We start from the raw sequence: 21,221 nt of genomic DNA on the forward strand, positions 1-21,221 counted from the left end.
ATTTTCCTGGGATAATGATTTGTTTAGAAATATCCCAGGAAAAAGCAGGGTGCTTGGGAAATGCTGCGGAGGGAGCAGTCGTGTTGAGTTATTATTGTAACACGCTGTTATTGATCATCGTCAGGGCCCCAGTTTTTTGAGCCAACACAAAGGCTGAAGTGAGAATGAAGGTAACATGGAAGGTAACTAGGTGTGTTATAAATCAGAGGGAGGTTCCGAACAGACAGCCTGATGATGAGGATGGAGCATAACCTCTTTAACAAGGCATTTGACACAAAGTTCAAGAGTCTGACCATGCATCCACCTAAGGAAAACACCAGGCATTCAAACCAGCTGTGTCCCATCTACACACAGAATCAAGGAATGAGAACAGCACAGAGGAGGAGAGAGGACAGGGACGAGGGAACTATAAGACACAACAGAAAGGTTCATCTTAACTAGACTGTGAAACCAGAAAACATCATCAGCGTTTTGCTGGGCAGCTCTCTGCTCACACTGCATTGCTCCTGCAGGTGACAACTTTCATGTTGTTCTTCCAACAAGCCCCTGGGAGAGTGAGTAACCCCAGGAAAGGGAACCCACCATTGCAGGCCTCCCTTGGGACTTTGTTGACGATGGCCACGATCCAAACCTCATTGGCTTCAATGGATCAGGCCCCAGAGGAGTATTGCAAGCATCTATCTGTAGCAAAGTGATCCCAAGGCCAGTGGTCTTAGCACAGTCCTCGGCAGAGGCCCTATTCTCTAGTGCCTTCTCTTATGGGTTTGTACAGCGCCTGGCACAGAAGGGTCCTGTCCACGAATGGACCTCCTGCGCACTACCACAATACAAACAATATTAATAACACCACTCCTGGGTAAGGGGCTGATCCAAAGTCAATGGAGTCTTCCCAATGGAAATTCTGCATTAGGACAAGCTACAGGAGCTGGTACCTGTGTACTGTAGGATTACTGTCTGCTCATCCCATCCAATCCGACTGGCAGCAAAGCAGCTATAATTCCCAGCATCCTCAGGGACAGCCTCCTTGATTGTCAGGGTGCCCTGAGCATCTATAAAAAACCTGGATCAAGAAAGAAAAGAGCAGGGATGGGGGGAAAGGTCACCATAAAAACAAAGCTCAGAAAAAGAAGAAAATAGAGCACGACTTGCCCTAAAAAATCTCCTAGCACTTTTCCCAAATAAAAAGTTAAAAGGGGAATTCACAAGTCAAGTTTGGCCCTTAAGAAAAAAAAGGAACAGATGGATCAGCTACAGCAGAAACGAGGCCTAACAGCTAAAGCGAATGTTTCCATGAAGAAGAAAAAAAAATCAGAAAGTTTTTTTACTAGTTTTGGTTTTCTGCAATTTAAGAAAAAAACACACCCCAAAAAAAAAAATGGCCAGTACAGTGTTTGTAGCCTAAATATTTGCAATGCGGCACTAGTGGGGTGAGCCTGAAAGTGAAATTTATCAGAAACTGACAATAAATAAAGGTCAAAAGTAAGTTTATTTCCATTGTTCCTCTCCCCTGCTGCAAAAAAGAGCTACAGCGCGTGAAAAGTCCATTTGATTTTAACACGCTGTCACAGCCACCGCAACCTCAAGTGTTATTAGCAGCAGAGATAAGGAAGCATGTTTTTTTAAAATATATTAATTTTAACTAGACAGAATCCTTCTAATCTCTGATGTGCGATTCATATCATTTCTTGCAGTTTTCCCCTTTTCCCTTTATCAGCCCTCTCCAGGCATATGAACCACCAGAAATCGTTCTCTGGTTGCCTGGGGGGACTCGTTTAATATCCACCCCCAAAAGCAGCAGCACGACACAGAGAGCAGGATGAAGAGAAAAAACATGACTCAGCAAACTCCTCCGAGAGTGGAGATCTCTCTTTAGCCCAGGAGCAGATGGTAAGGGGGTGCAGCCCTGCCCCTCCAGCACTGCAACAGTCACCAAGAGACAAACTCCTCCATTTCATGATGTCAAGGCCCGGTCTAGACTAAACACTAGAGCATCAACCCCCTATAATAATAATAATAATAATTAATGGAGATATCCTATCTCCTAGAACTGGAAGGGACCTTGAAAGGTCATTGAGTCCAGCCCCCTGCCTTCACTAGCAGGATCAAGTACTGATTTTGCCCCAGATCCCTAAGTGGCCCCCTCAAGGATTGAACTCACAACCCTGGGTTTAGCAGGCCAATGCTCAAACCACTGAGCTATCCCTCCCCCTCATGGAAGCTGGCCACACCGCCACTGCCCCCAGCCCCTTTACTAGCATGAGGCGGATTTGGAGCGTAGCCTGGGCTGCAGCTACGTTTTGTAACCTGGCTAGAAGGTTTGGTCTGACCAAGCCAGCTGCCACCAGCAGGAGGTCTGGAAACAGCAATGAAAGCCTTGTACCCAATACATTTTGGTTTGCACGTGGTGGAAAAGGTGCCCCCTTTCCCTCCCCCTCTCCCCCAACCTCATGAGTGTCAGGCTGCTCTGCATCGAAGCCCAGGAGCAAAGCGGCCGAGGCTCTGATTTGGTAACGTTACCTGCCGTCCTTTTCCAGGGCACGGTCCCATCGTTTCCAGGAGATTCGGGGCGCAGGGTGGCCTAGCACCGTGCAGTTGAGCCTCACCTCCCCACCCCTGGTGAACGACTGCGAGCTTGTGGCAACCCTTACTCGAGGCGCCTCTACACACAGAGAAACACAACATGTCAGACACCAGTCACCTGCTCCCAGCTCCAGAGGCCCAGTTCCCAGCTCTCCCCCTCCTGCCGCAGAAGGGGAGCACAGAGCTAGTGGAAGGTGGTAACAGAACAGTGGCTGAGAGCAATGAAACTGGGCTTTTGGAACGGCAATATTCCTCAGATCCAGCCTTGCCATTGGTGGGGCTATTGGCCATATGTAGCTGCTCCCTCCAGTCCCACAACTGAATGAGGGGAGCAGTGTAGTGAAGCGGTCATTATTGGGTTAACTGGGTTACTCAGCGCAGTAGGGGGTGCAGCCATGCTCCACCCTTCCCTTATGTCCTGTTCAGTCAGTGGGAATATTCCCCCCCCTCTCTTAGGATGCAGTTAAATAAAGCAGCAAGTTCCCAGCCTGCAGTCCTGCCAGTAGGCCGATCTCTGCCTTGGGGAGCTTGCAGAGGAAGCCGGGGTCGCAGAAGAGCAGAGACTGAAAGAGATGCTTGCTTTGCCGATCCATCAAGCCAGCTCTGAGATCAGTGATGAGTGACTTTCACAAAGCACTGGGGGTGCTGTCTCCTGCACTGCTTCTGCTCATATAAACCCATACAGGATCACACAGACCCTTTCAAACGGGCCCTGTAAGACTCTTGGATCTGACTGCGATTCCTGCTCCTCTGTGGTACGCCCTGGAGAAGCAACAGGTCCATTCCCCCCCTTCAGCTCAGACTCTCAGGGATTTCAGTCCCAGCCAAGGACAGGTAATCGTCTCGAGTTAGGGCTCAGAGACTGCTTACCCTGAACAAAGAGCCAGATGGAAGCATTCGCTGTCCCATGGCCGTTGCTTGCCGTGCATTCGTACCGGCCACCGTCATCCAACTGAACGCTGACAATCTCCAGCGAGAGGTTCCGCAGGACCCTCACCCACCCCTCGTCCGGCTGCAGCACCTTCCCATCCCGGCTCCAGGTCAGATTATAAGCAACGTCTCCTGACACTGGGCAAGACATGATCACTCCTCCTCCCGGCAACGCAGTGATGTTCCCGGGGGGCACCAGGTACGGAGGCGGCTCTGCATGGGGGGAAGCAAACAGCGGGGTCCAATTATCCAGGCTGCTGAGCCCCCATCTACCCCACTGGAGTCAGTCCCAAACTCTACCATTCCGAGGTCTCTAACACTAAATGGCTGAACTTGACCGTTCAATCCCAGGGGCGGAGTCCTCCTTGCAGCATGCTCTGTGGGAGCCTGGGCTGAGGCTGTCACCTGCCCGAGAGCCCCCTGCCCTCCCCAGGACTGACCTGTGACAGAGAGGTAGCCGCGAGCTCGCGCTGCCCCAGCTGTGCTAACGGCTGTGCACTCGTAAAAACCTTCATCGCTTCCGGAAACCACAGGGATCTCCCAGCTGCTGGTCCCAGAATCCCTGGGGAAACAAAGCAAAGAACCCCCATGAGACCGGGGAGGAAGACACCCAGCTCTTCTCTTTCGGCACTGGCTGAGATTTTCACAAGCCACTCGCCATTTACGGTGCCTTAATTGTGGAGAGCCTCACTTGAAGGGGCAGATTGGCCGAAAGCAGATCTTCAGACGGTTTTGACAACTGGGCCAACACTGGGATTTTTCCCAAAATCTCTCCCCCTGTGCAGCGGTGACAGGGGCACTAGCATAGACAGGGTGCTTGGGGGTTTATCTCCCTGCTGCTTAGAGCTGGGTTACATGGCAGGGAGGCCAGCGCTCTGCGCTAGTTCTCTCCATTGCTCTCCCTGAGATCACAATTCACACTCCGTTCCTTTTACCCCTGCATCCCAAATGTGTCTCCTTAGCCTGCATGCAAGCTGGAGGCTCATGTGTAAAGACCTTTATCTTGCATTTTGCTGCAGAAGGAATGAGGAACCCACTGCTAGCACACTGAAAACCCACTCCTGGGCACCGCCACTTCTCAACCTCTCTGTGCTATGTCACAGAGGACCAAGAGAAGCCGCTGTCTGAGTCAGCCCGGCCGCAGCGAAAGCAGGGAGGAAGCAGGCCATGAGGTCTTCAGGGCCTCAGTGGGAATTCCAATTGAGAGGGAAATTTCCCACTTGGTCCCCTGAGCAACCTGTATTCTTCACCCTACTGCAAATACATGGACTTCACCACCACAGTCTCAAAGGCAGCAGCATTCCAGTAACTCCAAGTGTCCACATTGGACGGTGGAAGTCAGCAGTACCACCCCCCTCCCACCCCCTCGAAAGCAAGCCAGCTCCACTCTATGGAGATAGATAACAAAGAGTAACACAGTGACTGTCAAGCCAGGATAGAGCCAATGGTCCATCCTAGGGAGAACCTATCTCCAATCTCAGCTACTGAAGGTATGTCAGAAGAACATGCAAGAACACATGGTGTAATATTATGCCATGGAGCAAATACCTTCCTGTCCCCCAAGCTGGACATTTTTGTGCCCTGGAGCATGAGGATTGCTAGCCCTTGTAATTAATCTCCTGCCCAGAGCTACCTATATTTGTATGTGACTAATGTGGGCTTGGGGAAATTTACCAAGTAACTGACTTACTGCAGTAGAGCCTGAGACTTACGCGAAAAATTGATCCTTTCCAAGCATCTCTCCAGCACGACTGAGCTTCAGTCGGAAGGGGATCTCGCTCTGGGCAGAGCAGCTGATCAGCAGTGACTGATTGTGATAAGCCTGGATTTTACTGGGCATGTTCACTTTGGGTAGACCTGGGCAGTGGGAACAGGCATCGGGTACAAAGAGAGAGAGACTGAGACTCCAGAATTTTCAGAAACAGAACACTGAAAATTTGATTGGGGAGAGGAAAAAAAAATAACTATGAAAAAAACCAAACTGGACCCCTGTGCTGAAATGGAACGGTGTTTCTTTTAAAGAATGAGCAGCCCCTGACTGGCTTTATCCTAATAACTCACTATAACAGCTAAAGTGAGGGCCTCATTCGGTAAGGCACAGATCCTGCTGTAATGGTATGTTTACTTGTAGTATATTCTGCAGACACTAGATCTCTGTGTGCTCTATAGAGTACTAGAGAGGGCGTGGTTCTGGTGAACAATGGAGACTAAGCTGGATAGCAAACCTGTGGAGAAACCCGTTTGTTCATGGTTCTAATTGCAGCTGTTTGGGTTTAACAAATAGCTCCTGTCTGTGAAAGGCTGTGATTCCATAGTCTATTATGACACTGGCTATTCCTCCCTCTCTGGGCATTTATATCATACGTATCACTGCAATACCTGCTTCACCCATGCTTTCAAATCCTTGAGCCAAATATGACAAGCTTCCACCTAACCTTGCCTGTACATTTATACTAAACATGTAACTGGCTATGCCTCCTCAAAACAGAGCAGGCAGCTACAAACCCTTCTCCCCGAAGAGGGCTGGGTTTTGTGCTCATGGAAGGAAGTTGGACAGATGAAACCCCTCAAGATAGGTGGGGTTCTACCAGGGAGGGAGTATTGGAGAAATGCCCCTGCACGTGTCCATTCAGAACCTGGGACATTACACCTACCCCCAGCCCTTTCCTGGGTGATTTCAGGTATCTGCTTGTCAGAGGAATAAAAGCTGGTTGGCCTATTCCCAATGCTACGAGCTACAAAAAGGCATCAAGCCAACAGCGCCAAACCCCTTCCAGTTGGGATCGTACAAAACAGAGTCGCTCACCTGGGACCACACTGGTGTAGGCGACTCCCGACACACGCTGCAATGGGTGTCCGTCTGGGTCTTCCCCAGTCACTTTCAGCAAGAAGCTTCCCTTGGGTGCCTGGAATTGGGGTCCCACCCAGAGCTGGCTGGAGGAGCCATTGGACAAAGGCCGCGTCGGCAGGGAGACAAGGGGCTGGCCAGAGCTGTCATACAGCTCCACGCCCTTCAGGTGCCCCGGAGGCTCCAAGCCAGTGCAGTTAATCAGCACAGAGATAGGAAGCCCTGCAGAGACAGGGGAAAGCAGCGGGGGAAGACAAGGAATGGGAATGCATCCAGGTCAGACATTGTAAAGCACTGGGACCGTTCCTCTCTGCTGCAGACATCACCCCTATTATTCATGGCACTCAGCGACTCGGCAGCTGGGATCACTGCTCTCCATGCTCATCTCATTGTTACCTTGGGCTCCCCTGTCTGTCCGCAGCCTCCTGCTGTCTCATCTTATACTTCGACTGCAGGATCCTTGGGGCAGGGACTGCATTTGTTCTATGTCTGTACAGCACCTAGCCCAATGAGACCCTGCTCTATGTTTGGGACCCCTAGGCACCACCGCCATACAAACAATAATGCCTGCCGGCTCCAGGTTAGATTGCTGCAACAAGCTCCACTCAGAGCTGCTCTGAAGGCCACTGGAAGCTTCAGCAAACGTGGACATCGCAGCTGGCTCCCTGAGCCCAGCAGAGCAGCGGGAGCCCACTTATCTGCGGCTCCATTAGCTCTCTACCACTCCGTGTCTTATGGACAACACTGCCCCCTCCACACACACACGCACGCGCGCCCTGGGAAGAGCAGGAGGTACCATGCACAGGCCGCTCTCTGGGGTGGTTTAGGTCGAACGTAGGTTGGGGGGAAAAGCTGGCTCGGAAATCGATGGCGCTGATGCCCGTGATTCTCACCGAGTGGCGGCCGCTGCTCTGGATCTGAAAGCCAGACACACAGCAAGCAGAGACGTCCCATCAGCACGTGTAGAAAGGGGGTAGCTCTGACTCCTGAAGCCGCCCACCACGCAGGATCCGGGGGTAGGGGAGAAGGGAGAGGCTGCAGTAAGCCACAGACTGCATTCTGGGCAGGCACACACTTCCTTCTGCAGCCCTGGAGAGCCACAACAGGATTGGAGTGACAGAATGAGTGGAACCGTGGGAGGAATCTTTATGTTCAGTGAGGCCAAATTCTCTGTTGCCAATGGGAGCATTTCCATTACTCTGACGGAGGTTCACCCCGACACCAGTAGAGAAGCTGGCCCTGGGACTTTTAGAGTTGACTTCAAAGTGCCCTTAACCAATTGACACCTTCCTGAGAAGTCCCATGCCCCTATTTATTCAGGGCACTTGGCTTTCCTTAGAACCCCACGAAGTATTCCCGGTGGCCAGCCCATTGCCTTCCAGTATGGAGCTGGTGGAGGAAGGGGAAAACCCAGCCCCTGGGTCAGCCTCCCTTCCTGCATCAAGGCCGACGTTATCACAAGGAACCCAGCTCCCAGAGGGGGCAGGGGACTAGGGAGGCAACACTCGGGTGCTATAGGGAAGGGTGCACAGGCTGGAACCAGTTAATGAGGCAGCTGGAGCGTCTCCACCCCAGAGAGGGGATAGACCGTGGGGAGCAAGCTGGGGACGAGACACCGAAGTTGCATTCTATACATTTTTCCACGTCTCTTGGCACGGCATGGCGTAAGCAGGATGGGCATGTGGAAGAACCTCTCAGGCAAAGGGGTTTGCCTGCTTTAGGATACTAGCCTAGATAGGCCCCTGGCCCGGCAATTCCTTTCGCTTCCATCCTACCTTGACTGACCACACGCCCGGCCGGTGGGGCTTGACGGTCAGCACCTTGGCGGAATTCGGGATGTCAAGGTGTTCCTCCAGGCCCCGGCCTTTCTGAAGGATCTTCCCTGCACCGGCAAGCAGAATCCTTGGGTTAGCGCCTCCTGCTTCCCGCTCACCTGTCCCCAGGAGGGACAGCCCATCCCCGCTACATCCAATCCAACAAGCCAGACCCGATGGATCTCCCCATTGCGGCCTGCCCAGGACAGAGGAAGGCGGAAGCCCTGTCTCTGAGCTGCCCACATTTCCCTCTGCTCATGCTAAACCCTCAGTATTCACAGCCTCTCAGTCCCTTCCATGGGACCCAGACAGTTGGGAGGGTCACTCGTTCACCCATGCTGCCTATCTGCACCGCTCCCTTCCCAGCTCCGAGCTCCCCTCTTTAAACCTCAGCCTCCTAGTCTCCCTCATGTCCTCAGCGCTCTCTGCAGGCCGTTTGCTTACACCCTGCGTTGACAAAGCTATGGGAAAGCCAGCCACGTGGGGTAATTTCAGTGGCTGAGGAGCAGTTACTGTCAATCGGCCGTTGTCAACTGACAGCTGGGAAGAAAAGCCCGGAAGGGATAGGGGAAAAGCAGCTCTTATAAAATTTAAGTATAAATTTAACATGGCAGAGGGGAAGAGAGACACTTGAGCTGCAAAGACCTCATTAAGCTCCCATTACTTTTCGCTGAACAGATTTTTGCCCTGTGGCTAGTCTCCCTCAGCGCAGCTCAGCTTGGTTATTCCCTGGTCTCCGTCTCCCATACACGCATCGAACGAACCCCTGGTTGGGTCCCCAAAGGGAACTGAACTCAGGGCCGTTTTAGCTCTAACCCCCCAGCTCTCTGCCGCTTGAGCCAGTGGACCCGCAGCCAGCGTAGGCTGCTCACTGGGCTCTCCCCATAGCCGGAACCACCCTCCCCCTGCCCAAGATTGGGACCTGCTTGCTGACGATGCCCTTGTACATACCTGCCGGATCCCTGACTTCGATCTCTGGAGCGGGGCCGCTCACAGAAATGGTGACTTCCTTCAGGCTGGGGTCAAAGGGAACCAGCCAGGTGTGCTCTCCCCCCTGCTCGTGGTCTGTGGACAGCAGGTGAACTTTGGAGGCCTGGATAGCCTCTTCCACCCATTTCAGCACCTACGGGGCAGAGAGGGTGATGTGGCGCAGGAACATAGGAATGGAAGGTGCCTCAAATGCGGTCCCCTCCTATGACAGGCCACCCCGTCATAAACCCAGGATGCTTCCCGGTGTCCCGGGATGCACAGACCTTGAGATATTGGGAGGGGGTCTGCTGTCAGGGCTGTTGCCACTGGTTACCTCTCCCCCGAAGGTGCAGAAGTGGTAAGAGTCCAGACATAAACTAGGCAGGGGGAATACACACGGTATGTATACAGATTAGTTCAGCTACATGAGCAGGAGGGACCGAGCCTTCTCGAGATTCACCATCAAGATCCTGAGCAACAACTCAACCGGAGAGCGAGGCCTGGCTCCTCCAGCCCCATGGGAAAGGCGGCAGACCCTTTAATGGGCACCGCACACACCCCGGCCATCACGGTGCCCAGAGGTGCACATCGCGAACTCTCCACGGGGAGGAAAGCAGGCTAGGAAGGACACAGATCTGTCTCAGAACCTCCACCATGCCTAGGGCCGAGACAAACACATCTGGACAGAACCCAGTATACGCGACGTGGGGGGCTCCTGGGACACTGCAGGGTGGGGCTGGGCAGGGGAGATGGGACAGCCAGAGCAGGCAGCACAGGACAGAGCCAGGCTCCCTGGCACGTTCTTTGCTCCTTCCCCCCTTGCTCACACCTGCCTCTCTGCCCCTTTCTCACACCTGCCCCTCCGCCCCTTGCTCACACCTGCCCCTCCGCCCCTTGCTCACACCTGCCCCTCCCTTTCCCCTTCGGTTTCACTCCTTGCACCGTTTCCTTTGTTCCCGTAAAACAGAAAAACAACCTGCTTGTGAAAGTCCTGCAGGGGATCGAGTGCCGGAGCCCAGTCCCTGCTCCCTGTGGGCCCTGCGCACAGAGAAGTGACCGGGCGCGGGGGAGGTTAGATACGGACACAGAAATCCAGCTCCGGTTCCTCCCCTCGCCCAAGGGAAGAAGCAGGCTGAGGGAGCCCCTCCATCTCCAGAGCAGAGCTCAGCTGGCAACAGGAAACCCCTGACTGGCTACCAGTGCTGACCCCAGCCTGCCCCTAGCCAGAAGGATGGTGCAGGACTTCGGGTGATTGAAGTCCCAGCTCCTGGCACTCAGGAGACCTGGATTCAACTCCAGTCTCTGTCACAGGCTTGTGTGTGACCTTGGGCAAGCGACGAGTCTCTGTGCTGCGGTTTGCACCTGTACAATGGGGCCAATAGTCCTGCCCTGCCGCACAGGGGGATGGTGATGATAAACACACTACAGGCTGCGGGATGCGCAGGTACTGGGGTACCATTACTTTGGTAACAGGGACCCACCTGAGTACACAGAGAGCATGTCACACCTCATACACGAATGCAAGATACAACGGCATTTACTGGTCCCATCGGTCCCTGCAGCTGGCTCCAGATAACGGGACCAAGGAAACCAGTCTGAGTCTCCAGCCGTAACTATTTATCCCAAACACACTGTTTTGCAGGTGCTGGAGCAGGGAGAGAGGCAGGGTGCAGGGAAAAGGAGACCACAGCGAGGGCTGAGCCTTTCCCGTTCCAAAGCAAACACACACACTTGCTGATGTTAGAGGAATTAAAGAATCTGGCGTAATTATTATTGCCAGATGGCTCCCACTCCGCCGCTCAGAGCAGACAAGTGATTAACCTGCACCCTGCCCACGGGAATACTCGTCAGTAGACTGTGCAACAGCGAACAGCCGGGAAGAGGAGGGGAAGGGAGGCAGGAGGAGAGCTCACCGCTCCAAAACTGTTGTTAAGAGTTAGACAAACGCTCGGCTCCTGCTCTCCAAGCACTTCACAGACATGCTGGGTCAAGACCGTCAAAGGCGGGAGTCTAAAGTCAGGCTCTGGGTCCATCGTTAGGGACCTGCCCGATTTTCAAAGGTGTGGAGCACCCAACAGCTCCCACTGAGGTCCTGGTTTTAAAGTCTTGGCCTTACTCCTCCACAACCTGGGGGAGGTATCATCTCCATGCTACAGACAGGGAAATGGAGGCCCAAAGAAGTGAAGCGTCTCACCCAGGATCACGCAGCTAGCCTCCAAGGCAACCAGAAACAGATCCCAGGTCTACTGACTCCCAGATGCCTGCTTCAGCCCTGAGACGACCATCGTCTCCAGTCCCCTGGAGCGGGGACAGGGGATTAGATGGGTACAGAGGCTTTGCTTCTGGGTGCTCAAACCTCCATGAAGTCCCTAAGGGATAACAAGCCTTGGCACATTGATCTAAGCCTTTAATGCGACTACAGTAAAGACTTGCGTTGCTCACTTGATGAGTCCACCTGAACTCAAAGGGATTGACAGCATCAAGCCAGCGAAGGAGAGAGGCCTCTGAGCCTCATAATCTCATCGCCCCATCCCAGCCACCCAAAACAGAAAGGAGACTGTGAAAAGGAGACTGGGAGGGAGGGATAGCTCAGTGGTTTGAGCATTGGCCTGCTAAACCCAGGGATGTGAGCTCAAGGCTTGAGGGGGCCACTTAGGGATCTGGGGCAAAAATCAGTACTTGGTCCTGCTAGTGAAGGCAGGGGGCTGGACTTGATGACCTTTCAGGGTCCCTTCCAGCTCTATGAGATAGGTATATCTCCATATATTATATTATTAAACAATCCAAGTCTTCCATTCTCGTAGGCAGGGTTGTTGTAGCCATGCTGGTCCCAGGATACTAGAGGGAGGAGGTGATAGCTTTTATTGGACCAGCTTCTGTTGGTGAGACAGACAAGCTTTTAAGCTACATAGAGCTCTTCTTCGGGTCTGGGAAAGATACTCAGAACGTCACAGCTAAATACAAGGTGGAACAGATTGTTTAGCATAAGAAGTTAACACATATTTCAAGGGACCATTCAAGGTGAAGTGGGCCATTAATACCCCTCCAGTCAAAGGGAGAAAAGGAAAAAAAAAAGGCTGGGGGGTGGGTTAGGTGGGTTATAGATTGTTGTAATGAGCCATAAATCACGTGTCTCTGTTCAATCCATGATTTTTAGTATCTAACACAGTTATGAATTTAAGCTCCCAGGCTTATCTTTTGAAGGCATTGGGCAGGTTTCCTTTCCGGATGAGGACTGAGAGGCCAGATAGGGAGTGATCGCTCTGTGAAAAGTGTTTTCACAGGTGACAAGGTGTTTTTGTCTTTTATCATTTTTCTGCATGAGTTCATTCGAGATGCTCACAAGTAACAAAATTCAGGTCTTTTCCACTCACCTCCTTCACCTGTTGTTTATCCAGATGGAATATCTGCCCAGAACTGGTAGCAGCAATTTCTTCATATACTCGATACCCAGGGTGGCTTCTGTCCCCGCAATCCCCCGTTAGCACGAACACAACCTGCCACAGACCAATGCACGACAGCAAACCAAGTCAGAAGAGACTGTCCAACCTGGGGAGATACTAACCATCCTCCCCCCTCCCACACTGGCAGCAGGTTGGCATGTGCCAACTACAATGCGAACAACTGTTACGAGAGTGCGCCATGTCTATATATATATATATATATATATATATATATATATATATGTCAAGAGTTAGCCAATAGAAAACGTACCAGCAGACAGAGGTAAAGAATACATGGCACTGTTTATAGGTTTTGTAGGACCACTACAGTTGTGCTTTGCAAAAGGCTTCCCTTGCGCAGCTCTTCATCACCTTGTGGGCTCAGGGAGTGGCTGTTCAGTGACTCCTGGGTCACAGAGAAGGGACATCTCCTGGGAACGCAACTGCAAGCCAGGAGCCGGACTCTCACCTGGGACTGTTTGTGCTGCAGGAGCTGCAGCAACTCCTGCTTGCGCTTGTAGTCTTTGGCCCGGGCATCCGAGAACACATAGATGAACGATCCCGGGTGCGAGACCTCCACAGCCAGCTGGATGGCTCCGACGCTCATCTCTGGGCAATCCCCTCCGCCCTGCAGCCAAAGAGCCCATTAGGAAACCCGAAGTGAGGGCTGCAGGAATCAACCTGGGGTGGGATGCCATTTCCACTAGGGAGGGGAAAACTTGCTGAGACCATGTGCCCCATCATGATCACTGCCTCATCTTCCAAGAGTCCATGAGCAATGCCTGCTCTGCCCTGGGCATGAATCCTGAGCCTGAGCCCCCTAATGCGGACAGGCACAGTGCCATTTGCACTGGCGGTGCAAACAGCAGCTCCACCTGGCTACACACCTGGAATGAAGCTAAAGGCAGGAGCTCCACTCAGTGTCTCCCCCCACACTTCAGAAACGCGAGGGAATCCCAACGGATTCGTGCCTTTTTCAGACACCAAAATTCCACTTGTGAGTAGTTTATAAAGGGTTAATAAATGATGACTAGATGTTGTAATCACACTTAATTATAGACCGTCACAGAGCCCAACAGGTTGCTTGTAACCATCTTTAACACCTTCGACTGATGTGCCGGTGACCTCGGATAACACACATTACTCCTGCCTGTAACCTGCTTGCAACCCCTACGAATCATTCACAAATGGACCCTTCACGCAAAGCATGTGCAGTGCAAACACATGGCCTCTAGAGATGCCAGCTCCCGGTGGGCCCCAAGGGAGCTCAGCAACAGAGTCATCCAACCTCCCATTGTCCCAGGGCTTCCCAGCCTTCCCTCCGGTGTAACAGTTTCATCTCACACACAGAGGAAAACAGAATCTAACTGCCAGCTTCCCTATGGGACTGGGAAGAGATGCTCATTAGGGGCCTAGAAGTCTCCAGCTGACATAGACCATAGAGAGGGGAGTTCAATAGACCACTCAGCTCTAACCAAGCCATGCCAGGCAGCCGGTTATTACTGACACAATAATAATGCAGAATACCTTACATTTACATAGCCCTCTGCAGCTCGAAGGACCCTAAAGCTCTTTGCAGCGATACACGTACACGTCCTGCTCTCAGTGCACAGAAGTAAATGCATCACTCAAGGTTATGACTATCTACGCATGAGTCACTTCCTCTGTCGCCAAAATGCAGCCATCTCTGCAGTGGAACGCGGTGGGTGTATAACTTCCCATTTCTGTCAGAAATGTTCAATGTAGTGCATCTGAAGAAGTGGGCTTTTTACCCACGAAAGCTTATGCCCAAATAAATGTGTTAGTCTTTAAGGTGCCACCAGACTCCTTGTTGCTTTTTGTGGATACAGACTGGCACGGCTACCCGCTGATATTTATTGGTGTCGGTTTTTCAATCCAAACCTGAATCTTTTTAGTTTGGGGCTTTGCAATAAAAACCTGAACATTTCTGGGGACAATATTCAATGAAAAATAAACAAAAATTGTTTTCAGCTAAACTTTATGTGGGAGGGAGAAAAATCATGTCGGGAACAACTCCAGTAGCTCCCCAAGTCGGACCCTAGGCAGGACCCCTGCTCTTGCAAAGAGCTCCCAGGGATCTAGAATAACCAGGGGCAGACAAGGCCTCAGGTCTAAGTCCCATCCAAAGATGGTACCTGCAGCTGCAGAGCACCCCCGGCATCTTGCTGGGGCACTGACCAAACCAGGCCCCCCCACCTCTTCCCAAGGGTCTCTCCCGACCAGCGCAGAGCTGCTCTGTGCTCTCCCCCACCCCTCCGGAGCCTCAGCACAGCATGCGCATTGGGAGCACGCCAGGGGGCATCGCCAGGACATTCCCACACCTCAGCTATTCTCCAGTAAGGGGCAGCTGGGCACACCCTGAGGCTGCTCTACATCTGTGCTAGGAGTTGAACTTGTCCCCAGCAGCACCAGCATTAGCCCTTCTCTTTCCCTGCCCTGGGCCTAGAAATGTATCTCCCTTAAAAGTGACAAGTGCCACCAGATTTCCTTGCCGCACCCAGTCCGCACGTGGCAGGGAGGATCTAGCCAGTGCTGGTGGAGGATGCCCCTAGTTACTTTTAAATGTAATGACAAAGCCGAATTCTTTCCTCTGGCACTGATTCCATGGCAGCTCGGCTTAGGGGTTACACTCCTTGGCATCTGGGGCTTTTTTGTCAACCGCGGAGGGTTACATTCCCACCCAACAAGCTGGCTTTCCAAACTGGCCACACTCAGGTTTCAAATACCAGTTATCATAGGCCACTAGCCAACAACGCTACAGATTTTAAGATGAGGCAGACAACTGTACCTGCACGTAGAGACCTCTGAGCTCTCGCTGGAACTCTTCGGGATCTGCTGTGACCGTCGCTGGTCCAACCTCTGACAAAGATATCAAGACAGCAGATATCAGCACTTTCTCCTCTCTGGGCACAAGTCTGCAATCTTCCTTCTCTCTCTCTCCCATATTAAGTTTCCCTATAGCAGCCCCACTAGGCCTATGAGAGAGACAAGGTGGGGGAGGTAATATCTTTTACTGAACCAACTTGGTGAAAGAGACAAACTTCCAAGCTACACAGAGCTCTTCTTCACCCACCTTGTCTCTCTAGTATCCTGGGCCCAACACGGCTACAACAACACCGCAAATACCAAAAGGTCTATGTTAGTTCCTGCCTGTCCCCAGAAACCTGCATCAGCAACTATAGCTTTCTTTCAAAGAACACTTCCTTGCCATTGGAAGAACGCTGGGTCTCCTTTACTGGGCTGGTTGACGATGGCTCGGCTAGTCCGTGCTTTTCCACGGTGGCCGCCATCCCGTGTGGCATTGAGAGGTGATCTCCCCTCCGGCGTCCCAAAAGAGCAGCCCTGTAATGGGACACTTTCTAGATTACAGGCTATTTAGGTAACAGGACTTTGTTACACCCCCATATGGCTTAGTCTTGCAAACGGGACCAAGCCAGGCACTCAGGCACCAAGCCAGCGCTGAAGGCCCCGTGCTGCCGCTGCAGCTTCGCTGTTCTGGTACCAGAGCTAACTAAGTTAAAGCTGGCTCGGGTGTATCATACCCCGCGACGGCAGTGTAGACATACCCATTGTTGACAGCGGGTTGGAATTCAGGAGTTGCTGGCTCACGCCAGGAGCAGATTCCATCACACTTAGGGTACGTCTACACTGCAAGGAGACACCCGCAGCTGGCCCATGCAGCTCTGGTGGAGCTCTGGGACTCTCCCACTTCACAGGGTCCGATAGCCTGGGCTCCAACCCGAGCCCGGATGTCTTCATTGCAATTAGACAGCCTCGCAGCCCGAGTCAGCTGGCACAGGCCCAGCCCCGGGTTTTTAAGCGCAGTGTAGACATACTCTCATTGGTGCAGCAGGCATCTCCCATGTGTGCGATGCCTTTACACTGTTAACACTCCTCCCCTCCGAGCCTTGCAGCTTTGGGGGAGATGAGGGGCACCTTTAAAGCCTACTATTCTGCTCGTGGCTAGAGCAGGGCAGGTGGATGCCCAAGCTCCCGGGTTCTACTTCCTGGCTGTGACCTGGGGCATGTCACCGCAGCCTTGTCTACAATGAGAAAACGCATCACGCTGACACGTTTTAACTAATGCAACACTAAACTCGACTCCGCCCTAGAGTTCACCACCACCAGCTCCTAACACATTATTAAAACATGACTGCCCCTTGTCCTCGCTCAAGGCAAAAATCACCTTTTGCATCAAGTTAGCTAAGACAAGTTAGTTAACACAATGCACTTCCACAGGTCTATTGCGCCTCAGTTTCCCCACCGCTCTCTGGGGGTTAAGAGCACCTACCTGCCTCATAGGAGGGCTGGGAGTTTTAATGGAAGAGACCCTCAGATGAATGATGCCACATATAGGGTGCAAAGAGTCATCAACACACCAAACTCTGGCTCAATACCAATGAACTGACCAATCGCACCCCTTCCCTAGACCGCTTCTCTCTGGACAGGAGACAGGCTCGGAGGCCTCTGAAATAATGTCAAGGCTCTGACCGACTTCCACAGAGACCAGAAGGCTTTTCCTTCAGCTTAACAGGAGAGACGGCCAATTTACCGAGCCAGGGTGCTCTAGTTACCGCAAACCAGATGCCTGGCCTGACAAGGGACCTTGCAGCCAGACGAGTCCCTGGCAAGAGGTAACCCCATCCATTTCCATGCAAACATAAACAGCTACAGCACGACAGAGGTACCACAGGAGCTGAGGACTTCCCCCAGCCCCACCCACCATGCCCCATCCTCCCGCACCTCCCAAGCTATTTCAGCTCTTTCCCGGGTTGACAGAGACCCAGGGCTGGCTTCGGGGTTTTTGCCACCCCAAGCGGCGCAAAAAAAAAAAAAGAAAGAAAAAAAAAAAAAGAAAGCCGCAATCGTGATCTGCGCCGGCAATTTGGCGGGAGGTCCTTCGCTCCGAGCGGGAGTGAGGGACCGTCCGCCGAATTGCTGCCGAATAGCTGGACGTGCCGCCCCTCTCTGGAGTGGCCGCCCCAAGCACCTGCTTGGCAAACTGGTGCCTGGAGCCGGCCCTGCAGAGACCCTCTGCTTTACACGTGCCCTTTGTGATGGCAATGAGAGGTAATCACCCTTACAAAGCCCAAGGAGGGCACCTCTAGATCCAGTCTACACTGTAACCGCTACCATACCAGAGGACACAGGTGCAGCCCCAGAATCCCTCCAGGCTTTTAAAAGATGGTTGGCTTTGTAGCATAGACAAGGCCGATCAGCACGGTAACTAGGTTACCAGACTGGGCTACAGCCTTGCACTGTAGCCTGGCTCAGGGACGTGGCTAACACGTAGCCAGTCCGGCCTAGACTACGAGACCGAGCCCTGCTGGGTAGTTATTACTGTGAGGGTAGGACCTTGGCTGTGCTGTGATAGCAACTATGCACAGCACTTGCAGAGCAGATGATGTGGGTATGAAACTTCCTGGTGTGGAGCAGTGTGGGACAGAGAATGGAGGAACGGGAACTTGCCAAGTCCCTAAGTATCCCCATTTAGATGAGCCACGAGTCAATTGACTTATCTGGGTCCATCCCCAAGGAAGAGTCACGTCCGGTACCCTGAGACAGTCCATACACAGGACCATATTAAATGGAGTCCACTCAAATCACCTGGTCTAGAGTTCCTTGGGGCGCCGTCTCCAACGGTAACCAGTGCAGAAACACGAGCTGCCTGGATTTAATGGACAAGCCAGCTGTTCTCTCTGTTACAAAAGACAGATGCATCCCCACAGACCAAGTGGATGCAAGGCTGTAAAGAGGGGCCCTGTTTCTATTTTAAGGAATGTACACAACAGATAGATGCCGGCTCATTCTAAAAATCCATTTAGAGCCTCTGATAGCTTCTCCTGCCGTCTTCAGTATTTTTAATTCAAATGTTCCTTTCTTCATAATTGCTATTTTCTGTATGAATTTTTGCCAGAGAGCTTGTTCTTATTTGGTATGAATGATTAGCACCTCATGGATGTGTATAAAAGCAAGGACCAGTCAGAGGGGCAACTTTCATCTTTATTTAACTTAGAGCATTGTTTCCTTGTTTATTATCACAGTTCAAATAAACAATTAGCCCAGAAGTGTTCTTCAGATAGAAAGACCTCAAACTGCTCTACGGCATCTCTTCACCCAACCACTAAAATTCAGCCAACTCTGGGGTGGATCACAGTAACTGTAACAGCATACAGCAACGGCAGTTTGGGACATGATGTGAAGTGTATCAGCCAGCAGAAAATGCAAAAGAGGATTTTTAGGGAAACAGGATGTAATTAACCAAATTAGAATGTGGCCAGGGTCCTCAGAATTAACACCATAAGTAATCCTTGTGAAAAGTGACCTGCCCTCGTTAATGCGCACAAGGATCAAGGTTCACTTCACAGCCAATATATAGCACTTGCAGTACTATAGGACCCTTACCATCTCGCTGGTCCTGTGCTGGCTGGAGAAGCTAGAGTTCAAGCCTACAAGGCAGCCCGGGCTCGAATTCAAGCTGCTAGCCAGGGGTGAAAGTAACAAAGGATTTACCGGTATGCCAGAGTCCTGAGCAGGGGGCGTGGCCTCAACCGGAAGAGGCGGGGCCGTTAAATACCCAGGCCCTTTCAATCAAGATTTAAAGGCCCCAGGACTCCGGCTGGCGGCTGGGAGCCCCGGGCTCTTTAAATCACCCCCAGAGCTCCCAGCTGCAGAGGCGGCTGGGAGCCCCGGGGCGATTTAAAGTGCCCGGGGCTCCAGCCACCGCTACCGCAGCGGAGCTCCAAGCCCTTTAAATCGCCAATGGAGTCCCAGGAGCTCCCGGGTGCTGCCGCTACCCTGGGGCTCCGGAGGAGATTTAAAGGGCCTGGGGCTCCACTGCGGTAGCAGTGGCCTGGAGCCCCTGGCCCTTTAAATCACCGCCTGAGTCCTGCTGCCGCTACCCCAGGGCTCCAGCAGCGGGGCTCAGGTGGCGATTTAAAGGGCCCGGGTCTCCGGCCGCTGAAGGGAGCCCCGGGTCCTTTAAATCACCAGCCTGGGGAAGCCGGTCCAATCCGGCACAGTGTACCGGCTTACTTTCACCTCCGCTGCTAGCCCAAGATAAAAGCCAAGTAGCCTTGTCTTCACTGTTATTTTAACCTGTGTTAGCTGACCTGAGTTAAGGACACACTTTTGGCAGTGCAGACACATCCTCGGAGAGCTACCTACTGCATCACCAATACCCCCCTTCCTGTCCTGCAGCACCCAGCCTCTCTGAGGTCTTCCATCCAAGTACGGAGCTGGCCCAACCCTGCTCCAGTTACGGGACTGGAGGAAATTGCAGTCCAAGCTGCATGGCCGTAAATTAAGCAAGGACCCGAGGCTAAAGCAATCGAAATGGGATGGTAACGTGAGGAGAATCAGCTGCGGCAGGAATCCCCCAAGATTTGGGGAGGCTTGTTGGAATTACTTCAGGAAATTGGCAGCTTCCATCTTAGGCCCTGGCTGTCTGGGTCAGACTGATGCTTTTCAAATTTAAACCGATACTTTCTAACCAGCGAGTCAGGTACCAATGATTCTAGCCATATTAGCATAACCCTGCTCTGGCTGTGTTTGGAGTGTTTACCTCCCAGCTTTCCCTGTGCCTAACAAGGCTGACAAGCTGAGGATCAGAAGGGGGACAATAGGGCAGGATAAAGTTGCCTTGAAAGGGTGGGGGACTTTGATCCTTACTAAATGCAGCTCTGTTTGTTTTCGTACTGAGCCAGGGTTAAGGGAACCAGGCCTTTTACGGGACCAGAACCTAGTCCCCAGAGTGAAATGGGTTCAGTATGACTGGAATCAATGGCCCTAAATTAGTGCAAGGCAATGTCCTGTGCAAATGGGTCCCACATTTCGTAGCATTTTTCATATTGGAGCAGAATAATTGATTCTGGCTGAATGCAATGCAGCACTTTGTCTGGACCAGAACCATGGGTCCTGGGTCAGCGCAATGCATTGTTCTCAACAGGATTAGCGTGAAGCGGAACCGCCTTACCTGGGTCATGAAAGGGGATCAGCGCATAGTTGCTAATGGCTTTTGTGCTCCTGCTGAGTGTCCGCTCCAAGATCCGGGATGCTCCATCCATCACCTGCACCAGGTCATCGTACATGGAGCCCGTGACATCAAAGACAAAGGCCAAGGTGACCCCTCCAGAACCAGGGACGGGCTCTCCAAGGCCAGAGGCCAGTAGCAGCCAAAGCCCCAGAAGGAGCCCTGCTCTGTGATGCATGGCTTGGGAGTCTTTCAACGCACAGAGACAGGCAACCCCTCTGCTCCTGCTACTGCCTGGAGACATGGCCCCCCAAACCTCTGCGAGATTCCTTCCTCGGCTTCCTTCGTGCAAAATGCTCCTTCTCCAGTTCGTCCTCCCCCACTCTCCCAAAAGAGCTGAGAATCTCCCCACAACTCTCCTCCTCCCAGGGCCAGAACGATCGCACGCAGAGAAATCAGACTGCCTTTTCCTTAGCTACTTCTAGAGGAGCAGAGGAGAGCCCCCAGCTGCAGACACAGCTCCCCATTCATTCCTGGCTGCTCCCAGACAGGCCCTGAAACAAATCAACCAGCTGCCACTGCTGCTGGGCTAACGTCCCTTTGCTAGAAGGTGCCCTCTTTGGGGAGGGACAAGACAAGACCAG

The 21,221-nt window shown here is 52.4% G+C and overlaps 1 protein-coding gene across 1 annotated transcript in view; it reads right to left on the bottom strand.

The window, feature by feature from the left end:
* The window catches only part of HMCN2 (hemicentin 2), a 113,984-nt gene extending 92,961 nt beyond the window's left edge, over positions 1-21,023 (bottom strand). The window contains exons 1-13 of the mRNA XM_054007963.1: positions 20,581-21,023; positions 15,394-15,464; positions 13,054-13,212; positions 12,516-12,638; positions 9,124-9,295; positions 8,134-8,240; positions 7,155-7,275; positions 6,317-6,580; positions 5,223-5,367; positions 3,951-4,072; positions 3,451-3,723; positions 2,518-2,659; positions 933-1,060 (exon numbers count right to left, since the gene is read on the bottom strand). Of these exons, the coding sequence (XP_053863938.1) occupies positions 933-1,060; positions 2,518-2,659; positions 3,451-3,723; positions 3,951-4,072; positions 5,223-5,367; positions 6,317-6,580; positions 7,155-7,275; positions 8,134-8,240; positions 9,124-9,295; positions 12,516-12,638; positions 13,054-13,212; positions 15,394-15,464; positions 20,581-20,881 (2,128 nt within the window). The 5' untranslated portion in view covers positions 20,882-21,023. The remainder of the gene's footprint in view (positions 1-932; positions 1,061-2,517; positions 2,660-3,450; positions 3,724-3,950; positions 4,073-5,222; positions 5,368-6,316; positions 6,581-7,154; positions 7,276-8,133; positions 8,241-9,123; positions 9,296-12,515; positions 12,639-13,053; positions 13,213-15,393; positions 15,465-20,580) is intronic.
* Between the last annotated feature and the right edge of the window lie 198 nt (positions 21,024-21,221).

Source organism: Malaclemys terrapin, chromosome 17 (assembly GCF_027887155.1).
Source record: "Malaclemys terrapin pileata isolate rMalTer1 chromosome 17, rMalTer1.hap1, whole genome shotgun sequence".
NCBI lineage: Eukaryota > Metazoa > Chordata > Testudines > Emydidae > Malaclemys > Malaclemys terrapin.